The sequence below is a fragment of the Indicator indicator genome, chromosome 26, assembly GCF_027791375.1.
Source record: "Indicator indicator isolate 239-I01 chromosome 26, UM_Iind_1.1, whole genome shotgun sequence".
Classification (NCBI taxonomy): Eukaryota; Metazoa; Chordata; class Aves; order Piciformes; family Indicatoridae; genus Indicator; species Indicator indicator.
The window spans coordinates 16,477,635-16,500,624 of NC_072035.1; the positions used below are offsets into that span (position 1 = coordinate 16,477,635).

Consider the following 22,990-nt stretch of genomic DNA (forward strand, 5'->3'; position numbering starts at 1 on the left):
CTTGTTGAACCTCGTCCCATTGGCCCCAGTCCATCAATTCAGCCTGGCCAGACCTCTCTGCAGTCTTCTTAGCCACTCAAAAAGTCAGAACAGTTGCTTCATTCTGACTTGGGCTGTTTTGAGGAACAGGCATGGCATGTGTGAGAAATGGAACAGGAAGACCAGGTCCAGAGGAGGCCATGAGGATGATCAGAGGGCTGGAGCATCTCTGCTGTGTGGACAGGCTGAGAGAGAGTTTGGGTTTGTTCAGCCTGGAGAAGGTAAGGCTCCAGGGAGACCTTAGAGCAGCCTTCCAGTATTTCAACAGGACTGCAGGAGAGCTTGGAAGGGAGATTTGACAAAGTCATGGACTGACAGGACAAGAGGTAAATGCTTCAAACTTGAAGATTCTGGACTGAGATTAGACATTAGGAAGAAATTCTTCCCCAGGAGGGTGGTGAGGCACTGGAACAGGTTGCCCAGAGAAGTTGTGAAGGCTCCAAGGCTGGAAGTGTTGCAAGCCAGGCTGGATGGGGCCTTCAGCAAGAAAGGTCTAGTAGTAGGTGCCACCCTCACTGTGTAAAGATGACTTTTCTCAATCTGGGGCCCACAACACAAGAGAGACATGGACCTGCTGGAGCAGAAACATTCAAGATCAGACCCGACGTGGCCCTGGGCAGCCTGCTCTACTTGGAGGTGTCCCTGCTGACTGCAGGGGCTTGGGACTTTTGAGGGTCCCTTCCAATCTGATGCAATCTGGGATATGTGACCTTCCCTAAGCAGTCCTGCTTTGCAGGGAGGTTGGACTACCTCTGGAGGTCCCTTCCAACCCCTACCATTCTATGATTAGAACAGTGCACACCTTTATCTCCCTCTGGTTTACATATTTGACTCAGCTGGGGCAAGCTCATCAGCATATTCCACAGAGCTCCCATTCAGTGCACACCAGTAGCAGCCAGTTTTCAGCTCTGAGGAACATTCCCAAGGACAAGCTGAACCTGGCCTTGTGAAGGCTGTGTGAGCACTGCAGCAAGACTGAACTTTCCCAGAAAGAACAGCACCTGCACTCTCCTAAAAATGCCCTGCTCAAGTGTGTCAGGGGAAAGACTGTTTGCAAAGGCCTGCAGTGACAGGGTGAGGGGCAATGGCTTCAAACTACAGAAGGGCAGATTTAGATTGGATGTCAGGAAGAAGTTCTTCACTCTGAGGGTGGTGGAACACTGGAAGAGGTTGCCCAGGAAGGTGGTTGAGGCCCCTTCCCTGGAGATATGCAAGGTGAGGCTCTACATGGCCCTGGGCAACCTGATCTAGTGGGGGATGTCCCTGCTGACTGCAGGGATGTTGGACTAGATGACCTTTGGAGGTCCCTTCTGGCCTGGACCATGCTAGGATTATGTCTGAGCAAGTCCTTTTTGAGTAACACAGCAGAAAGCTGAGGAGAGGCAGCACTCACCTGGGCACTCACAGCCTCCACCTTTGGCTCTGTTGGCCACAGCTGCTGCGTACGACCGCGCGTCCAGGATCAAAAGCTTCTGAGGCTGAATTGCCAAACTCTCTGCTCCTGAAGCGTTGGAAATGGAGGAATCTGGGGAGGAGGACATGCAGCTGGTGAGTAACAAAAAGGAATTTTCTGACAGTGCTTAAAACCAGAGTTCACTCAGTCCCACATGGTGTATGGACTGCACATACAGAAACTGGAAGACACAGAACCCTTCAAATGAGTCCAGAGAAGGCCACAAAAATGATCCAAGGGCTGGAGCATCTCTGCTATGAGAATAGGCTGAGGGAGCTGGGGTTGTTCAGCCTGGAGAAGGGAAGACCCTGGGGGACCTTAGAGCTGCCTTCCAATACCTGAAAGGAACCTGCAGGAAGGCTGCAGAGGGACTTTTCCTAAGGGTGTCTAGAGACAGGACAAGGGGGAATGGTTTGAAGCTGAGAGAGAGTAGGGTTAGACTGGAGCTTAGGAAGAAGTTCTTCAGTACGAGGTGAGACTCTGGAAGGGGTTGCCCCTTCCCTGGAGATTGTGGATGCCTCCTCCCTGGGGGTGTTCACGGCCAGGTTGGATGAGGCCTTGAGCACCCAAATCTAGTTGAGAGGTGTCCCTGCCCATGGCAGGGAGGTTGGAGCAGATGCTCTCTAAGGTCTCTTCCAACCTAAGCCACTCTGATTCCATGACCCCTGATGAAATACAAAGGATTGAACCTCCCTCAGTAGAGACATGAGATTGAGCTTTTATATAAAGCTCTGCCCTCTACAGTGACAAACTCACCAAATTCCACATCAGAGAGGTCTTCTCCATTGGAGAAATCCCTGGAACAATTTCCATTCATTAACTTGCTGCTGTTGGACCTTGAATCTGAGGCACAGGCTTTGGCTACAGACTGGACAAGGTGTTCATCATCTGCATTCCTCCAGCCCCACCAACTGACCTCGGGCTGTCCACAGCGGGAGATAACTGCTCCATTGCTCTGGTGCCTGCAAAAGAACAGAGAGAGCAGCAGTGCATAACTGGAAGAATCAGAACGAAAACCACAGAGGGCATGAAAGAATCAAACGATGTAATCAAGTAGCTTAACTCCTGTTGGCACCTCTCTGTCACTCAGCAGCTCCTCTCAACCAGTGATTCAGTGGTGACATCCCACGTGCTCCCCTTCAATATGCTGTGTCCACACAGTCACTGAGAGGTGAAAGTCAAAGCCAAGGTCAGTCAGGGAGAACAAAGCATTTTCTTGCTCAACACTGTTGCCTGTTGGGCAGTGAAAGCTGGGGAACATTCTGGAACAGCAGATGAGGCATTAAAGAGGTGTTCCAACACCTGCTGGGTATTCAGCTCTGCTGCTGTCCTACCAGAGGAAAGAGGAAGTCAGCAGTTTTTACTCCTGGGTCACTTCTGGAAGAGGTTTATTAAAGCAAAACTAACTAAATGCAAAGAATGTTACAATTCCAGTAGCAAAATCCTGGCACTCCTTCTATCTGATGGTGTCTAGAAGCAACCCAAACTTCTACTCCTGGACAGTGATGGTAACCACTTCTAGGCACCAGCTGGAGGTGACTGGAGGTGTCCCTGAACGCTGCAGAACCACCTGCAGAAGCCAGGGTGGTTTTGGCATTGTCTCACTAGCTAGGGGGGCAGAGCTCACATCTCCTGTGCTGAGCATCTCCAGCTGGGTGTTAGTGGCTGTTGGAAAAGAATGGCTCTGCTGCCCCGTTCCCAGCTTCTGCTCTGTGTGTGGGTATTCTCCATCCCTCTTCAGCTTCACAGATGGCATCAAACTGGAAGGGACCCTCCAAGGGCATCTTGTCCAACACCCTTGCAGTCAACAGGGACACCCCCAACTAGAGCAGGCTGCACAGGGACACAGCAAGGCTGAGCTTGAAGGTCTCCAGGGATGAAGCCTCAACCACAGCCCTGGGCAACCTGTTCCAGTGTCTCCCCACCCTCACTGTGCAGAACTTCCTCCTGATGTCCAACCTCAATCTGCCCTGCTCCAGCTCTAAACTATTGCCCCTCGGCCTATCCCCACAGCCCCTTCTGAACAGTCCCTCCCCAGCCCTCCTGGAGGTTCCCTTTAGATACTGAAATGTAGCTTTGAAGGTTTCCCTGGAGCCTTCTCTTCTCTAGGATGAACACCCCCAGCTCCCAACCTGTCTTCATGGGAGAGGTGCTCCAGCCCTCTGATCATCCTTGTGGCCCTGCTCTGGACTTGCTCCAGCACATCCACATCCCTCTTGTGCTGAGGGCTCCAGAGCTGGGCACAGCCCTGCAGGTGAGGTCTCACCAGAGCAGAGGAGAGTGGCAGAATCACCTCTGTCGATCTGCTGGCCATGCTTCTGAGTCATATTTTGTCTTTCAAACACCTTATTAGATCTAGGAGGAGAGCACTAAGGAGCTGATTAAGAGTAACAGCATGGTGTCAGACTGGTAAATGAAGTCCACAAGCAAGGAAATTTTGCTACAGACCTAAGCAGCACTGAAAAAGGAAAATATTAACAGAACCTTTTTCTCCTAAAATGGGATATAAATTGTTTCTGTGTACTGATAAAACTGCAGAGGACAGGCAAAGGGAGTACAGGGATGAGCCTCTCCATAAAAAAACATCAGGGAGATAAGTGCAGCCTGACCTACCTTGAAGGAAGTTATTTTCTTCAAGGAGGTGATAGGAAACAAGAAAATGTGATTTATTTCTTTTCAGTGTCTGAACATTAGCAGCTACTATCTTAGGTCTGGCCTAGCTTCTTGTACTACTCATAAAGAACAGGTTTGGAAGAGCTAAAACATGCCCAAGCACTGCAAATACTCTGAAAAAGCTTTAAAGCCTCCCCTCTCCTCTGTTACAATACAGAGGAGGGTAGCATCTTGTCACTGTCATTGCACCCACAGCTTCTGCACTGGCACACCCCACTGCTGCCAACAGAAACCTAATGCCCCAAAATCTGGTGTCCCCACCACTATAAGGTCATGGAGCTGTTGGAGTGAGTCCAGAGGAGGGTCACAAACATGAAGCTCCTCTGCTATGAGGATAGGCTGAAGGAGATGGGCTTGTTCAGCTTGAAGAAGAGAAGACTCTGGAGGGACCTTAGAGCTGCCTTCTAGTACCTGAAGGGAACTTGCAGGAAGACTGCAGAGGGACTTTTCCTCAGGGTGTCTAGAGACAGAACAAGTGCGAGTGGTTTGAAGCTGAGGGAGAGCAGGGTTAGACTGGAGCTGAGGAAGAAGTTCTTCAGTATGAGGGTGGTGAGACTCTAGAATGAGTTGCCCAGAGAGCTGGTGCATATCCCCTCCCTAGAGGTGTTCACGGCCAGGTTGGATGAGGCCTTGAGCACCCAAGTCTAGTGGAGATGTGTCCCTGTCCATGACAGGGAGGTTAGAGTAGATGACCCCTGAGGTCCCTTTCAACCTAAGCCATTCTGTGATTCTATGACTCACTTACGTGTTTACATCTGACATTAACAACCTTCTCCTTGACCTTCACCAGCAGTGCCCTAAATTCACAGGACCTCAGACACAGTAGGAAAGAAGCCCAAGCTGGAAGGGACCTTAAAGATCTAGTTCCAACTCCCCTGACATGGGCAGGATCACCTCCCACTAGCCCCAGGGAGAGGGCATCCACAACCTCCCTGGGCAACCTGTTCCAGTGTCTCACTACCCTCACTGTCAAGAATTTCTTCCTCATCTCCAGTCTAAATCTGCCCTCCTCAAGCTTCAATCCATTGCCCCTTGTCCTGTCACTACAAGACCTTGCCCAAAGTCCCTCTCCAGCTCTCCTCTAGCCCCCTTGAGGTACTTCAGGAAGGCTGCTCCAAGGTCTCCCTGGAGCCTTCTCTTCTCCAGGCTGAACACCCCCAACTCTCAGCCTGTTCCCACAGGGGAGGTTCTCCAGCCCTCTGATCATCTTCCTGGCCTCCTCTGGACACTCTCCAGCAGTTCCATGTCCTTCTTGTGCTGGAGGCACCAGAAAATTCCTTTAAAGGATCACAGACTGGTTTGGGCTAGAAAGGACTTTTCAAGATCATCTAGTCCTGTGAGCAGGGATGTATTCAACTAGATCAGGTTGCTCAGTTACATGTTATGATGCAGCAAAGGATTTCAGAATTGCAAACTGGCCACCCCAGCTTTGTGTCAAGGCAGAGTTGCTTAATTCCCCCTAACCAGGGAACTGCAGGGATCAGCAAGACTCAGTCTTCAGTCAATCAGGACAGCCCTGAACAGGAAGCAAGCCCACCCAAACCTCTACATCCCAACTTTTTCCCCCTCTCACACTCTAAACAGCGTTTGTGGAGGTGTGAGAAGCTAGTGCACAACTCGTTGTCAGAGCTGTCAAGCCCATGTCAGGTGCTGCCAGCACCACTTTGGCAGTGTCACCATAGGGCACAGCAGCGGGTGGCAGCGGCTGCCTCGTGCCACCTGCTCTGCTCTGCAGCAACGCTGACATCGGGCTAAGGCTCCTGGCTGCAAACATTTCCAATCATCAAACAGGTTGTGATAGGACATTTTAAGTGGTTTTTCATCTCTGTCTTGTAATTGTTTGATATAAAATTCCTTTTGCTGAGAGAAACGACTGCCACAGGGCATTAGCTGCGGCAAAGACAACACAAGCTGAGTGCCATGGCACTTAGAGCAGGGAAATCTATTTCTGCTGGAATTGAACAGCCTTCCAGAAACACTCTGCTGAAGTCAAATCAGTTCAGCAAAAATATATGTGCCAATCACTGAAAGGCCACCTAGTTCCCTGCTAGGCTTGCACAAATAACAAAAGAAAATAAACCATCATTAGAGCTGTAAGAAATTTATTTGGAGCGCTCGGAGAAGCTCATTTCTTTTTCCGTCTGTTCTCCCAGATTTCATTACTGGCAGCCTGCAGAATCATTTTCATAGGGTCATAAACACTTTTATTTTCATCTCTGGGTTCTTGTTTCCCATTTATACCACATATAATAAAGACTCATTAGGCCAAAAGTTAGGTTCATTGATAGCTGGGAAGCCCTAAGAGCTCCTAAGCCTGCACAAATATGCAAGATTCAGCTGCACCAGCAGAAATCAAACAATTCTATTTAGGGTAATGTTGGAGTCCTGAGGAACCAGGCTCATTCCAACCACACTGGTCAGAGGAACAAAAAATAGCAAATATCTTAAATGTGATTCCAAGGTCCCTGGGGATAAGATGGTGTCACTCAGATCTCAGCAACCAAAATCAAGATTAAAAAGTAATTAAAGCAAAGCCTCCACTGCTAATTTCCTAACCAAGATGCAGCGTCCCTCCAGGAGCTGAAGAGGAAATGATCATTAGACAGGTAAAAAGCCCTCTATGAAGCATCTTCTAAGTGTATGATGTCCAGCTCATCTATGCACAGCCTTCATCCTCCTTCTGTTCAAGCAACTTTTGGGTTACAACAATAAATCCACCAAGTCCTTGTAAATACAGAGAGAGGGAGGACTCATGAAGGTCTGAGTAGCCCCCTCCATACCATATTCATAGATTCATGGAATGGTTTGGGTTGGAAGGGGCCTTGAAGATCATGTAGCTTCTAACCCCCTGCCATGAGCAGGGACACCTTCCACTAGACCAGGCTGCTCAAGACTTCATCCAGTGAAGACCTCCAGGGAAGGGGCATCCACAACCTCCACAGGCAGTCTGTTCCAGGATCTCCCCACCCTCACTGTCAAGAATTTCTTCCTAATCTCCAGTCTAAATCTGCCCTCCTCCAGCTCAAAGCCACTGTCCCTTGTCCTGGATTTTTAGATGTGACCAGTAATAAAACTAACAGACTCCAAATAATCTTCAACAGATAACCAATGCTGAATGAGCTTTTGTCCCTTACTCCTCCACAAAGTAAGAAAAAGAAGTGGTTTTTATGGCAGCATAAAGAGAGAGAACTAGACATGGGCTTCCAATCACACGGGTCATCAACCCCAGGCTGCTGGGAGCTCTCCCAGAGTGCAAGATGATGAACTGAGTGTATTGAAAAAACTATTACCAAATGTCAAGATAAAGGGAAAAAGAAACCAAAATAGGAGTGGGAAAAAGAAATCTCCCTCTGATTTTTAAGATTACACAGGAAAAGCTGTGTGGTAATTTATGACAGATAGTCCATTGGAGCTGCAGGAAATGGAATGCCAGGGATGAAACTCTGTCCATCTGGAATACTGTGCCCAGTGTTGGGCTCCCCAATTCCAGAGAGACAAGGATCTGCCGGAGAGAGTCCAACTATGAGGATGGTGAAGGGACTTCTGCTATGGAGAAAGACTGAGAGACCTGGGGCTGATCAGTCTGGAGAGGAGAAGGCTGAGAGAGGACCCTGTCAATGTCTATAAATATCTGAGGGGTGGGTGTCAAGATACAGGTGCCAGGCTCTTCTTGATGGTGCCCTGTGATAGGATAAGGAACAACAGGAATAAGCTGGAACCCAGGAGGTTCCACCTCAATGTGAGGAGAAACTTGTTTGCTGTGAAGATGCTGGAGCTGGCTGCCCACAGAGGTTGTGGAGTCACCAACCCTGGAGATGTTCAAGAAGTTGTAGATGTGGTACTTCAGGATATAGTTTTGTGGTCATTCATAGTTGGGTTATGGTTGGACTCCATGATCTTCAAGGTCTTTTCCAACCTTCATGATTCTAGGATTTCAAAACACCTCCAGTCCTGAACAATCAGGAGGTGCTTGGAAAGCACTTTTTCCCCAGAGAAACAGAGGATGGAGCAATTCCTTACCATTCCCAACAAGAATACATCAGCCCCTTTGTCACTTGGAAGGAGAGGGAGAGAAACCAGGAGGATTTAAAGCCATTCATCTGCTGCCACAAGCTGATTTGTTCTCCTTTCACAGCACACAAACTCTTCAGCTTGGTAAATGGTGTTTTGTGCCCTGCTCTTCGCTCCTGTACATTTGCTCCTCCCACCCAGGCTAAATGAATTTGTCACCTTTCCTGCTCTCTAAATTTAGCTTGCCCCTCAGAGAACAGCTTTTGCCTTCTGTTTAGAAGGAAGGGGTGGCCAGGAAGACTTTCATAGGTTCATAGAACGGTTTGGATTGGAAGGGACCTTAAAAATCATCCAGTTCCAACCCCCTGCCATGGGCAGAGACACCTTCCACTCTAGCCCAGGCTACTGAAGGCCTCCTACAGCCTGGCCTTGAACACCTCCAGGGAGAGGGCATCCACAACCTCCCTGGGCAACCTGTTCCAGTGTCTCATCACTCTCACTTACCAGAATTTCTTCCTAATCTCCAGTCTAAATCTGCCCTCCTCAAGCTTCAATCCATTGCCCCTCATCCTCTCACTGCAAGCCCTTGTCGAAAGTCCCTCCTCAGCTCTCCTCTAGCCCCTTCAGGTACTGGAAGGCTGCTCTAAGGTCTCTCTGGAGCCTTCTCTTCTCCAGGCTGCACATCCCCAACTCTCTCAGCCTGTCCCCATAGGGGAGGTTCTCCAGCCCTCCGATCATCTTCCTAGCCTCCTCTGGGCCCTCTCCAGCAGTTCCATGTCCTTCTTCTGGGGGATGGGGGGGCACCAGAACTGGAGGCAGTGCTGCAGGTGGGGGTCTCAGCAGAGCAGAGGGGCAGAATCCCCTCCCTCTCCTACTGCTCTCCCTGCTTTGGATGCAGCCCAGCACATGGTTTTACTGCAGTCTGAGTATGAGCCAGATAAGAATTAGGGAGCAGCCAAAGCAGTACCTCACCAGAGGCCATCTGTCATTTCTTCAGCCATGCTCATGTCTTCAGCTTCAATTTTTTCATTTTCATATTAAAAAATAATCAAATCAATTGTAACTGAGGTGACTGCCCCAGGAATTACTTGCAGGAGATGCAAATGTGGAGTGCTCCTACAATGTGTGTTTGGAATTAAAAGACACAAACCATTATTCCCACTCAGACTGAAGGGGTAGCAAGTTTATGGCTTCCCAAGGGCTGGCTCATGCTGCTGTCTCACACACTCTTGGAGTTTTGAATGGGTACAGAACAATCCACACCTAGCAGATGGAGAGACAAAGACCCCAAGCTATCAGGCCTAACAAGTCATACTTTGCTGTCGTTTAAATACACATCTGAACATCTCCTCATGCCAGGGGCCACAGAATCCCAGTACAGTGCGGGTTGCAAAGGACCTCTGGAGATCATCCAGTCCAACCCTGCTGCTAAAGCAGGGCACCCACAGCAGCTTGCCCATCATCACAATGGCCAGGGGGGGCTGGAAGCTCTCAAGAGGAGACTCCACAACCTCTCTGGGCAGCCTGCTCCAGGGCTCCAGCAGCCTCACAACAAAAAAGTTTCTCCTGCTCTTCACATGGAACATCCTGGGCCCCTTGTTTGTGCCCACTGCCCCTTGTCCTGTCTGCGGGTACCACTGACAAGAGTCTGTCCCCCGCCTATTGCTCCCCACAGGCCCTTTAGCTCTTGCTGCGCATCAGTCAGATCCTCTCTCAAGCTGCTCTTCTCTAGGCTCAAAAGGCCCAGGGCTCTCAACCTTTCCTCCTTACAGAGATGTTCCAGGCCCCTCAGCAGCTTTGCAGCCTCTGCTGGACTCTGTCCAGTAGCTCTCTTGAAAAGGAGGTCCTCTGCCATCTTTGTTTGATATCTAGACCCTGAGGGTAGTTTGTGTTTTGTTCCAAGGTCCTGTTCTCCACACTGCTTTTGGGATCCTTCTGGAGTTGAACAGCAGGGCCGCATCTCAGCCAGAGCCCCAGGACAGATCAGCTTGGGTACCTCTCCATCAGGCAGCACAGCAGGACTGGGCCAGGTTTTGCTGCCTCTTCCCAGACTACTACTACAACTCCACTCCAGCAGGTCCAAGCTCTTCACACAGCATCCTTCCATACCATGTTATACAAGCAAAACCACAACAAGATGCAGGCCAGACCTCTCTGTACTTTGAATAAATTATAAAAATAAAATCGTAAAATCCCTTTAACACTTCTGCTGAGGGCTGTCAGGCTCAGTGTGTGTGGGGCCATCTGGGGCCCTCACAAGCCAAGATTCACAATTACAACTTATTTCTGCTTTTATTTGCTACAACAGTAAACATTTTCAGCCCAGTGAAAGCTGTTCCACCTGCAAGAGCCTCACCTGTAGACCACAGCAGGGATACGCTTCCAGGACCGAAAGCTTGCCACGCTCTCCAGCTCCTTATCCGTGATCCAGGCAGGAACTATGATCTCCTGGGGGTAACTTCCACAGAGCCTGTGACAAAAGGGGTGCAAAGGGTTGAAGGTAAGCAACAATACAGACACAAATAACCAGTATCAGCAATCTGAGAGCTGCTCATCCCAGCAAACTGCCCTTGTACTGATCCTGGTTTCACTGCAGGATTGCCCAAGGAGGTTGTGGATGTCCCCTCCCTGGAGGTGTTCAAGGCCAGGCTGGAAGAGGCCAAGAGCAACCTGGGCTAGTGCGAGGTGTCCCTCCCCACAGCAGGGAGGTTGGAGTAGATGATCTCTAAGGTCCCTTCCAACCTAAGCCATTCTAGGATTCTACCAGCCATGAATAGAGGAACACCTTTCTCTGCTCCAGCAGCTGGAGAAGTGCACATCTGTCCAGGCTTGCAGGACCAGAGAAAAGGTTTTCTCTTGATTCTCAACCTTAACTCTTCCAAACCAACTTGGTTTTATTTTAGTACAAGTCTTTGTCTTAAGTTAGAGAACAAGACACAACTAGAAATGGTTTTTAGAAGATCAAACTCCACTCTTTGCTCCCTTTCTTCAATTAGAGAACTAATTCTCCAAGAAGTCCTCCAGCAAGCACATCAAAAGGAGCTATTTCTAAGGCCCAAAAAATTATGGCAGCTAATAAAATATTAAGTAATATCTTAAAAAACAGTTCCCCCCCCCAATATGATGAAAAGCCCTAATTCTAATTGTCCTTTATTAGGAACTGAAGAACTTGGAAAACAGTTGCAGTGATCTGTTGTACCAGAGTGGTGCTTTGAGATGCTCTTTGGCTGTGAATCAGCAGCCCACACTTACTTGTACTTCTCATTGATGTTGGAAATCCTCCAGGCATTGTTCATATCGAAGCCCATCCGCTCCACTTCGTTCTTAAACCTTGAAGTCACATGTTCTCCTGGGTGTTAAGAGCAGAGACAGAAAATCAAGGCAAAGTCAAGGTTTGGGTCAGAGAGAAATTCAACCATTGCTCGAAAACTGCAAAGAAAACAAACAGTCCAAACCCACCACCCATGCTCCACAATGCTCTTCTGAACATATGCATCAGGAGAACCTCAGCTTGTGCTGATGGTTCTGCATGGTCACCTCTCCAGAAATGTCCAGTGTGGCCAGCAGATGGAGAGAGGGGTTTCTGTCACTCTCCTCTGCTCTGCTGAGACCTCACCTGCAGTACTGCGTCCAGATCTGGGGCCCCAACACAAGAGGGACAGGGACCTGATGGAGAGGGTCCAGAGGAGGCCACAAAGATAATCAGAGGGCTGGAGCACCTCTCCTCCAGGGACAGGCTGGGAGAGTTAGGGTTGTTCAGCCTAGAGAAGAGAACACTCCAGGGAGACCTCAGAGCTGCATTTCAAGACCTGAAGGTTGGGGAGGTACTGTTTGGAAGGGCCTATGGGGATAGGACAAGGAGCAATGGTTTGAAACTGGAGCAGAACATCAGGAGTTCTGCACAATGAGGGCGGGGAGACACTGGAACAGGTTGCCCAGGGCTGTGTTTGAGGCCCTGTGATGATTTTACACTGTAACAGGCCCCATCTCAGGAGACCTTCAAGCTCAGCCTTGCTGTGTCCCTGTGCAGCCTGCTCTAGTTGGAAGTGTCTTTGCTGACTGCAGGGGTGTTAGACAAGATGCCCTTGGAGGGTCCCTTCCAACCTGATGCAATTTGTGATTCTGTCCAAGTCCAGCAAGGACTTTCTCTCTGGAATGCCCAGCTCCTGTAAATTCCTATAAGAAACACTAACACTGCAGATGGGAACCAGGCACAGCAGCAAAAGCAGCGCAGAACCACCAGCAGGCTTAGGGAGAAAATGAGGAGTTTTTCTTCTCTGAAGTTCAGCAGAATTTTCTATCAATGGGAAGAACAAAGGATCATGGAATCATTAGGGGTGGAAAAGACATTCAAGAACATCAAGCTCAACTGTAACCCAAATACCATGACCACTAAACTCTATCCTGAAGCACCATATCTCCAGTCTCAACCTCCCCTCTTCCAGCTCAAAACCATTGCCCCTTGTCCTGTCACTAAAAGCCCTTGTCAAAAGTCCCTCCCCAGCTCTCCTGTATCTTCTTTCAGGTCCTGAAAGGCTGCTCTAAGGTCTTCCTGGAGCCTTCTCTTCCCCAGGCTGCAGATATGAAGATAAAATGCTTAAACAATTGTTTGACACAAGTATCAGTCAAAAGATCCCCCCCAGTCCCTGGGTTAATACATTAAAGGAATTGGAATGAGCTCCATTTATTTTCCAGACACAAGTGAGAGCTGCAATAGCAATAAAGAATAATATTGATGGGCAGAGAGGCTGGAGAATTAGAGAACATTCAATCAACATGAAGACAAGAATAATGCAACAAATTTCCAGTTTCAGAGAGCTAAGAAATGTGATAAAATAATGAGCATGTGAGTAAGAGCAGATAAAATGATCCTGAAAGTCTGTCTGTTGCTTGTCTCTTTAAATCACTGCCTTGTTAAATCACGAGGCAGAGAAGTGCCCAACGGGCAAGAAGAAAACCAACCTGTTGTTAACTGAATGCTGTAAGTTACAGAGTGGTCGGAGCTCAGAAAACCCTACAGGCTTTCAGGACCTGAGATATATAGAGATGCAAATTTATCTCCAAGATCACAGAATCACAGAATGGGTTGGCTTGGAAGGGACCTTAAAGATCATTTAGTTCTAACCCCCCTGCCGTGGGCAGTGACACTTTCCACTAGAGCAGCCTGCTCGAGGCCCCACCCAACCTGGCTTGCAACACTTCCAGGCTTGCACAGCTTCTCTGTGCGACCTGTTCCAGTGCCTCTGAACCCTCGTGAGGAAGAATTTCTTCCTAATGTCTAACCTAAATCCAGCTTCTTCCCATTTGAAGCTGTTACCTCTGTCCTGTCACTCCATGCCTTTGTCAAAAGTCCCTCTCCAGCTCTGCTGTAGTCCCCTTTAAATACTTTTCAAAGGTCTCCCTGGAGCCTTCTCTTCTCCAAGATGAACAACCCCAACACTCTCAGCTTGTCTTCACAGAAGAGATGCTCCAGCCCTCTGATCATCTTCACAGTTACCTCTGGACCACTCCAACAGTTCCATGTCCTTCTTATGTTGGGGGCACCAGAGCTGGCCCCAGCACTGCAGGTGGCGTCTCAGCAGACGGGCAGAATCCCCTCCCTGCCCCTGCTGCTGGGGATCTGCCCAGGACACAGCTGGCTCTATGCTGGCAGTTCTTGGTGCCAGCTCATGTCCACCTCTGCAGCCCCCAGAACTCCCAAGTCCTTCTCCATAGGGCTGCTCTCCAACCATTGTCCACTCAGCCTGGATTTGTGCTTGAATTGCCCTGACCCAGGTGCAGGACCTTGCACTTGGATTTGCTGAACTTCATGATGTTCACACAGGTTCACCTCTCCAGCCTGTCCTGGTCCCTCTAGATGACATCCCTTCCCTCCAGTGTCAGTCACACCACACAGCTTGGGGTCATGAGTAAACCTGCTGAGGGTGCCTCAGTCCCACTGTCCACACATCACCAACAAAGATATTTACCAGCACTTATCCCAGTCCTGACCCTGAAGGAACCCCACTCATCACAGGTCTCCACTTAGTCACTGAGCCATTGGCCATCACTCTCTGAGTGCCATGATCAAGCCAATTCCTTATCCACTGAGTTGTCCACCCATCAAGTTGATGTCTCCCCAATTTGGAGACCAGAATGTTGATGGGCACAGTGTCAAATGCTTTGCACAAGCCCATGCAAACTACATGTAAAGAGGTAAATTCATGTGCCTGAAACAACTTTTAATGAAGACCAAAGACAGCAGCCTAACTGCAGGAACTTCCTGAAGTGGGAAAGAAAAGCTCTCATGTTATCCCCATCCTACAGGTCAGGTCACACACTGGAGATGGCACTTTGCAGATCTAGACATGTTTTACAAAACGGACAATGTCTAAGAGATCTGCAGGAGGGGATTTTCCTTATGTTTTTTGAAAGGCAAAGCATGAGAACAACGTGACCTTCAGGGCCAGGTTGCATGAGGCCTTGGGCAACCTGTCTAGTGGAAAGTGTCCCTGCTTCTGGCAGGGGAGCTGGATCCAGGTGATCCAGTCCCTTCCAACCCAAACCATTCTATGACTCTGTGACACTGTGCAAATGGAGAACATTCACTCTCCAAGGTACATGGTGGTAACATCAATGGACCTGGCTGACCTTCAGAACTTGTTCACTTCATGTCACACCACAGGTACAACAGTACCAGGTTTGCCTCCTGTGCTGTGTGACTTCTGCAGAAGCCTGGTCCAAGTGTCACGCAAGCACTGCAGATCTGCTCCACCTTCCCTATCACCACATCAATTAGCCTGGAGCTTGCCAACAATTTCCTGCTTCTCACGTGAGCTCAGCACAAGCTTGAACTTATCACCTTCCAGCCACCTACTCAAACCATCAGGTGCTCAAGCCCCCCTTTTATAAAAGCTCCACAGAGATGGCAGCTCTGTGAGGAGCCCTTTGATCATCTGTCAAGTGCAGAGGTGAAACTGGGACAACACATTCCAGCCAGCCAGCAACCTCTGTCATGTTCTTCCTTAGCAGTGACTTTATTGCCTCAAAAAAAGCCCTCTGACTGGCACAGCAGCACTGAGGATGGGCTCCATTAAGAGCTGCTTTGAGAAACAGTCATCAAGGTTTGTGCTAAATCCTTCAGGAGTTTTCTGGATAGCAAATGAGAATGCTGGAAATATCCCCAACCATCAATGCTGCACACTGCTGGGGGGTTTGAAGAGAAACATATGAAAATGAAATATTCTCCCTTTTAATTTCCCCCCCCGTGTGTCACAGTCACAGATTCTCCTTTGAGAACTGAAGCACAGCCTTAACATTCTGTCTGTCCCTCCTGAAATGCTGGCATTTTAAGAGGCATTTTAAGCCAAGAGGGATAATATACGGAAAGCATCCCAAGCAGCTCTCAAAATCAGACAAAAAGGCAAGCCATACATCTGGTGGTCTTGTGAGCCACAGTTCAGACCTCCCACTACACTGATAACAGAATTACCGAATGTTAGGGGTTGGAAGGGACCTCCAGAGCTCATGGACTCCAGTCCCCCTGCCAGAGCAGGTCACACAGGAACACATCAAAAGAGGTCTTGAAAGTCTCCAGAGAAGGAGACTCCACAACCTCTCTGGGCAGTCTGCTCCAGGCCTCCAGCATCTTCACAGCAAACAAGTTTCTCCTCACACTCAGGTGGAACCTCCTGGGTTCCAGTTTATCCCTGTTGTTCCTTATCCTATCACAGGGCACCATCAAGAAGAGCCTGGCACCTGTATCTTGACACCCACCCCTCAGATATTTATAGACATTGATAAGGTCCCCTCTCAGCCTTCTCCTCTCCAGACTGATCAGCCCCAGGTCTCTCAGTCTTTCTCCATAGCAGAATGTTCAAGTCCCTTCACCATCCGCATAGCTCTCAGTTGGACTCTCTCCAGCAGATCCTTGTCTCTCTAGAATTGGGGAGCCCAGGTGTGGTCCAAGCAGGGGAGAACAGAGGGGGAGAAATTGATAATTACATCAGTTTTGAAGTAATTTACTATATGCTTTCAATTAAACTCCCCAGGATTGATGAGCCCTCACCCCCACTTTGGGGGGGGTGTCAATTCATTTCTGCGTACCTTCATGTGGGAAGTTTGCCCTTTGTGAGTGAATGTGGGCACATTTTGGTCCACTTTTCTAGAAAGGACATTCCTAACACTTGAGAATTAGTGGTGTAGTGCTGTATTCCTGACTGGCATCCCAACCGGTGATGGGCTTCAGTCTCTTAAGAGTGCTGGGTACTTCTGGTAGCAGTAAATCCATGGAACCACAGAACTGGAGAGGTTGGAAGAGACCTCTGAGCTCATCAAGTCCAACCCCTCACCTAGAGCTCACAACCTCACCACTACTACTGAGCCACTGCCAATAAACCACATCCCTCAGCACCAAATCCACGTCCAGGGAGGAGGACTCCACCACCTCCCTGCATTCCTCCTCTCCTTGTCCCTCCTTCTCCTTTTGGGTAGCTGCTGCTGGGTGTCTCCAGGACAAGCAAACAGGCAGTTACCAGTCAGTGCATTTGTGATGATCCTTGAGGTGTTTCCACCTACCTGGCCGACACAAGTCCCCATGCTGCTCCTTTTCACTAGCATAGACCTCCATGCACCACGCATGGTAGGCAAAGGAGAAGAGGTCTTCGATCTTGGAGGGGGGGCGGATGGCGTTGTTCAGCCGCTTCAGCCACTCCTGGCACTGCTCAAAAGTTGAGAACTGACACCTGTCCCAGAGACAAACACCTGGCTGTTAATCTGCAGGAAGATCTGACAGGCTGACTGTGAAAACAGTTGGGAAAGCAAAGAGTGAGAACAAGCACAGAAGCAGAGAAGTACAGAACTGGTGGGGTTGGAAGAGCCCCTGGAGACCATCAAGTCCAACCCCTCACCTGGAGCTCACAATCCCACCACTACTGGCTGAGCCACTGCACCACATCCTTCAGCACCACATCCAAAAGGCTTTTAAATACCTTCAGGGATGGGGACTCCAACACAGCCTCACAGATGGCATCAGACTGGAAGGGACCCACAAAGGGCATTTTGTTCACCCCCCTGCAGGCAGCAAAGATACCTCCAACTAGAGCAGGATCACACCAAGGCTGATCTTGAAGGTCTCCAGGGACAGGACATCAACTACATTCCTGGGCAACCTGTTCCAGTGTCTCACTACCCTCATTGTGCAGAACTTCCTCCTGATGTCCAACCTAAATCTGCCCTGCTCGTCTCAAACCATTGCTCCTCAGCCTATCCCCACAGCCCCTTCTGAACAGTCCTTCCTCAGCCTTCCTGGAGGTCCCTTTCAGATATTCAAATGCAGCTCTAAGGTCTCCCTCTGGAGTCTTCTCTTCTCCAGGCTGAACAGCCCCAACTCTCTCAGCCTTGGTAAAAGAACAAACAAAATGTTTTGGAACCACTACAGACTAACAACAAGGAGCAAAAACATTCCCTGCACAGGAGAAACCCATCTTGAGAGCAATACATTAAAATTACATTAGTTTGTCTTTTCAAAGATGATTCCTGAACCCTTTGGTTCAGGAAGCAAAGAGTGGAATAGGTTCAGAATAACTGGGTGGCAATCAGTAAGAGCAGTGATTTGTTTTGCTCTGGCAGATTTTTACAGGTATAAAACATTCACCAGTATTTACATTCAGCTCAGCCTGTGTTCTGCTGCACTCATGGCTGATGATAGCATCTGCATTCTCTGAGGGCAGGATTTATTACCCCTACCTGCACAGATCTAGCAGTCAGTGGGTGGAAGGAAAAAAAAACACATTCAGCTCCTGAAATGTGTCTCAACTGCTGTGGGGATCTGTAGCCTGGAGGGGCTGATTTCCCACCACTATCAAGCAAGACCAGGCTACAGGCTTAGAGCAGATCATTTGCTATTAAATAGTCAGACAAGATATACCTCACCCTAAAGACCTCATTTTCCTTCTGAATTCTCTTCAACTTAATGCTGCAAACAACCAGCATTATCTTCACTTCAGCCCTGTTATTTCTTCTGTGGGTGCCTCCATAACAAGCAAACCAGTAGCTCCTCGTCAGCGTATTTGTGATGTCTGCTTGCAGGCAGCAGGCAGCTGTGTGCTGGGCTGCAGCAAAAGCAGTGAGAGCAGCAGGACAGGAAGGGGATTCTGACCCTCTGCTCTGCTGAATTCTGGTGTCCCCAGCACAAGAAGAATAGAGAACTGCAGGAGAGAGTCCAGAGGAGGCCACAAAGATGATCAGAGGGCTGGAGAACCTCCCCTATGGGACAGGCTGAGAGAGTTGGGGGTGTTCAGCCCAGAGAAGAGAAGGCTCCCAGGAGACCTTAGAGCAGCCTTCCAGTACCTGAAGGGGCTTCAGGAGGGCTGGGGAGGAACAAGGAGCATGGATTGAAGCTGCAGGCAGGCAGATTTAGAGTGAATGTTAGGAAGAAATTCTTTCCAGTGAGGGTGGTGAGACAGTGGAACAGGTTGCTCAGGGAGGTTGTGGATGCCCTCTCTCTGCAAGTGTTCAAGGCCAGACTGGATGAGGCCTTGGGCCCTCTGGTCTAGTGGAAGGTATCCCTGCCCATGGCAGAGGGGTTGGAAGCCAATTATCTTCAAGGTCCTTTCCAACCCAAACCATTCTGTGAATCCATGAATCCCCAAACACAAACTGCTTTGTTCACAATCATGAACATGACCAGGTTCTAAATCAGGTACCTCACCCCACACCTCATGTTTCCAACAGCCAGCATCACCAAGTGCTGCTCCTCCCAGATGCAAATTTGAAGGGAAATTTACAAGGAAGGGCATCAATACAAATAATTTGTATTCATTCTACAATTGGAGTGAAACAACAAATTACTGCAGAGGGGAAGGGTGACTTTTTTAAATGTCAAGAGCTACAAGTGAAGAGGAAGTTAAATATTTGATTAAAATTAAATGAAATATTACTTCTAAAGTAAAATCAGGCCTCATCAGATGGCAGCATTGCAGGAAGCAGCTGGCCTGCTAAACATTCTGAGCGCTCAGCTATGACTGGGGCTCATTTCATTATACAAAAGGTACTGCCAGCAAACATTTAATCAAAAAGAAATGTCCCTTTCTTGTTAATTAAAGTTTATAGATCAAAATTAATTTCTGCAGCAGAAAAGCAGGAACTAGCTGGAGCTCAGGAACTCTGGGAGCAGGCTCTGAAGCCTGCTGAAGGACAGACAGACAAATAGCCCTTCAGGATAGGAGTTGTGGGGTGGGTTGCAGAGCTGGCTTTACCTTGTCCCCTTATTTTCTTTTCTAACAGGCTACAATGTCCTTCAGGAGGGCAGCTGCACGCCCAGAGCTGATAAAAACACTGGGAGTTTGGTGATCTCCAGACCAAAGGTTTCACTAGAACTACACAAGCTCCTACCTTCACCCTCCAAACCCCTCATCTTCATTAAAGCCCTTCCAAGCAGTGTGTCTGTCACTAGCTGTATCTAGTGCTGTGTAGCTAAGTGAAGCAGTCCATTGGAACTGACTGTAAGGCAGGGAAAATGCAGTGACACCAAAATTCATCTCAGCATAAAACCAAGATCTGCTGCTGTCCTGGTGTGGCTGAGACACAAGGCCAGGCCAGCTGTGGGCTGCAGGCCATGAGCAGTTTGGAGTCAGCCAGGGCACTGCCCCGAGCTGGCACCAGCTGTAGCCCAGCCCAGAAACCTCACACTCAGTACAAAGAGGGAAGTTTGCTGAGCTGGACCCTGCTGCTTGGAGCTTCCTGGTCTTGCTTGGAGTCCTCCTGACCCAGCTCCTCTTCCTTCTCACGCTTTTCAGGACTGCTTTCCCATTTAGTGTGACCACCATACATTGGTTGGGCTGAGCATAGCTCTGGGTCCTTCATAGTGGGACTGGAATCAGTTTTACTGTTTCATTGAATCTATTTTCATTTCAACTCTTGGGTCTCCTCTTCTTTTACTGATCCCCCTTCTCAGCTGGGGAGGGATCATCAGGCTTGGAGAAGACTCTGAGGGGACTTTAGAGCTGCCTTCCAATAGCTGAAGGGAACCTGCAGGAAGGCTGCAGAGGGACTTTTCCTCAGAGTGTCTAGAGACAGGACAAGGGGGAATGGTTTGAAGCTGAGGGAGAGCAGGGTTAGACTGGAGCTTAGGAAGAAGTTCTTCAGTTTGAGGGTGGTGAGACTCTAGAATGAGTTGCCCAGAGAGGCTGTGGATGTCCCCTCCCTGGAGGTGTTCAAGGCCAGGTTGGATGAGGCCTTAGGCACCCAAGTCTAGTTGAGAGGTGTCCCTGCCCATGGCAGAGAGGTTGGAGTAGGTGATCTCTGAGGTCCCTTCCAACCTGAGCCATTCTAGGATTCTATGACTAGAACAACTGCTGTGGTTTAGCCCCAGATACAGACTAACCATAGACAGCCATCTAGGCTCAGACCAAGATTTGCTTCTGTACCATGTCACACCAAGCAGAAATAGATGCTCTTGCTGCCACCCTCCTCTCAAAAAGGCCCAGTTATCATATGCAACATCAGACAGAAGATATTTTCAGAGGAAGCAAGTGCATTACATGAGAAAAAACATTTCCTTAACACATCACAGCACATGGAAAGCAAGTCACCCCCCAGGCACCTCCCTCCTACCTTATAACCTTGCAGTCTTTGCAAGTCAAATGCAGCTGGAAGATATCACGGCACTCCACATTTTCTATGAGCTGCAATGGAACCTGCAATTAAACAGAGGAGAGCATTTTATTACCAGCAGCACCAACAATGCCATTTATGCAGGTATCTCACACAGATTTATTATAGGAATGTGTGGAGCCTGAAAAGAGAGAGAAAAGCAGAGAAAATTAAGTCTAACAGCACTTAATGGTACCATGTATGAGCAGCTGCAGCTCCACTGCTGTGGAGTCCAAAAGCCTCACAGGATGACAGGACTGGTGAGAAATGGGAAGGCTGGAAGAGCTGCAAAGCTGCTGGTGGACAGAAGGATGCCAATGAACCAGCAATGTGCCCTTGAGCCCAAGACAGCCAATGGCATCCTGGGGAGAATTAGAAGGGCTATGGTTAGTACATCAAAAAGGTTCTCCTCCCCCTCTACTCTGCCCTGGTGAGGCCGCATCTGGAATACTGTGTGCAGTTCTGGGCCCCTCAGGTCAAGAAGGAACTCAGGGAACTGCTTGAGAGAGTCCAGCACAGAGTCACAAAGCTGCTGCAGGCAGTGGAACATCTCCCTAAGATGTTCTCAGCCTGTGAGGCCAGGCTGAGGGAGCTGGGGCTCTTGAGCTTGGAGCAGAGCAGCCTGAGGGGTGTCCTCATTCCTGTTGATAAAGATGTGCAGGGATGAAGTCAGGCTCTGCTCAGGGATGTCCAAGGACAGCACAAGAGGCACTAGGGGCAAGCTGGAACAGAGGAGGTGCCACAGGGACAGAAGAGAAAACTTTGTCACTGTGAGGGTCCTGGAGCCCTGGAGCAGGCTGTGCAGAGAGGTTGTGAAGTCTCCTGGAGACTTTCAAACCCACCTGGATGTGTTCTTGTGTGACTCGCTCTGGGTGATCCTGCTCTGGCTTGGGGTTTGGACTGGATGATATCTGGAGGTCCCTTCCAAGACCTAACCTTCTGGGATTCTGTGAGGCTGCTCTCTTATAGGATCATCTTTCTCTTACAGGTCTAAATTTAGGGATCTTGGGAATACAATTCTAGTTAGTGGTATCAAAACTAAGCTGCTAAGCAAGAGCTCCCTTAACAGACTGCTGTAGTCCAGGTGCTTTTTATGTGGAAACATCCCATATTTCCTCTCTAGGGAACACCATGTGGCCTGTTTGGATCAATACCCATAATCAAAACTGCCATCTTTAAGGTGATAATACTGAATTATTCCATTTTAAAGGTGTAGGCTTATGTACTTGTGTTTTATGGCACATGGAACTAGCAGAAGCTTCATCAAGGGAAATATTTAGACACATGTAAGTACCTTTAAAGAAAAGCCAACACAAGATGAAAATATGCATTGTCATTAACAGCTCTACCTCAGACAAACTACTGTACACTGCCCTCAAATTAATAGTAGCATTCAGCTATCTCCTACATATCCCAGAATCACAGAATGGCAGGGATTGGAAGGGACCTCCAGATATAATCCAGTCCAAACCCTGAGCCAGAGCAGGATCACCCAGAGCGGGTCACACAGGAACACATCCAGGTGGGTTTGAAAGTCTCCAGAGAAGGAGACTGCACAACCTCTCTGGGCAGCCTGCTCCAGGGCTCCAGGACCCTCACAGTGAAAAATTTTCCCTTCTGTTCCTGTGGCACCTCCTCTGCTCCAGCTTGCCCCCATTGCCCCTTGTCTTGTCCTTGGACATCCCTGAACAGAGTGTGGCTCCATCCTCCTGACACTGCCCTGCACATCTTCACCAACAGGAATGAGGGCACCCCTCAGACTGCTCTGCTCCAAGCTCAAGAGGCCCCTCAGCCTGTCCTCACAGGCAGATGTTCCACTGCTTTCAGCAGCTTTGTGGCTCTGCACTGGATTCTTTCAAGCAGTTCCCTGCTCCTCCCCACCCCGTGCTCTATTCCATGGTGTTGTTTCCCATGTCTGTTTTCATTTCAGCAGTTCTTCCTCTTTCTCCCTCCTCGCAGAATTCTGGTCCTGGCTCCTCTTCCCCCTGTCTGCACTCCAATGACATACCAATTATTCTTCCACTCCTGCATTATTTTTAATTTCCTCCTCTCAAAGTCACTCTTTCCTCTATGCCCTTTCACTCTGTCCCTTCCTCAGCAGCCATTCTTTTCTCTCCTGACAGCCTGCATGCAGCTCACCATCTATCTCCTTACAACCTGCTGCCTTTTTTTTTTCCCAGA

The 22,990-nt window shown here is 49.0% G+C and overlaps 1 protein-coding gene across 1 annotated transcript in view; it reads right to left on the minus strand.

Moving 5' to 3' along the window:
- MTMR3 (myotubularin related protein 3) overlaps positions 1–22,990 on the minus strand; it is a 47,306-nt gene that overhangs the window by 18,529 nt on the left and 5,787 nt on the right. The window contains exons 4-9 of the mRNA XM_054392875.1: positions 20,771–20,853; positions 16,733–16,899; positions 11,429–11,525; positions 10,533–10,646; positions 2,249–2,454; positions 1,433–1,564 (exon numbers count right to left, since the gene is read on the minus strand). Of these exons, the coding sequence (XP_054248850.1) occupies positions 1,433–1,564; positions 2,249–2,454; positions 10,533–10,646; positions 11,429–11,525; positions 16,733–16,899; positions 20,771–20,853 (799 nt within the window). The remainder of the gene's footprint in view (positions 1–1,432; positions 1,565–2,248; positions 2,455–10,532; positions 10,647–11,428; positions 11,526–16,732; positions 16,900–20,770; positions 20,854–22,990) is intronic.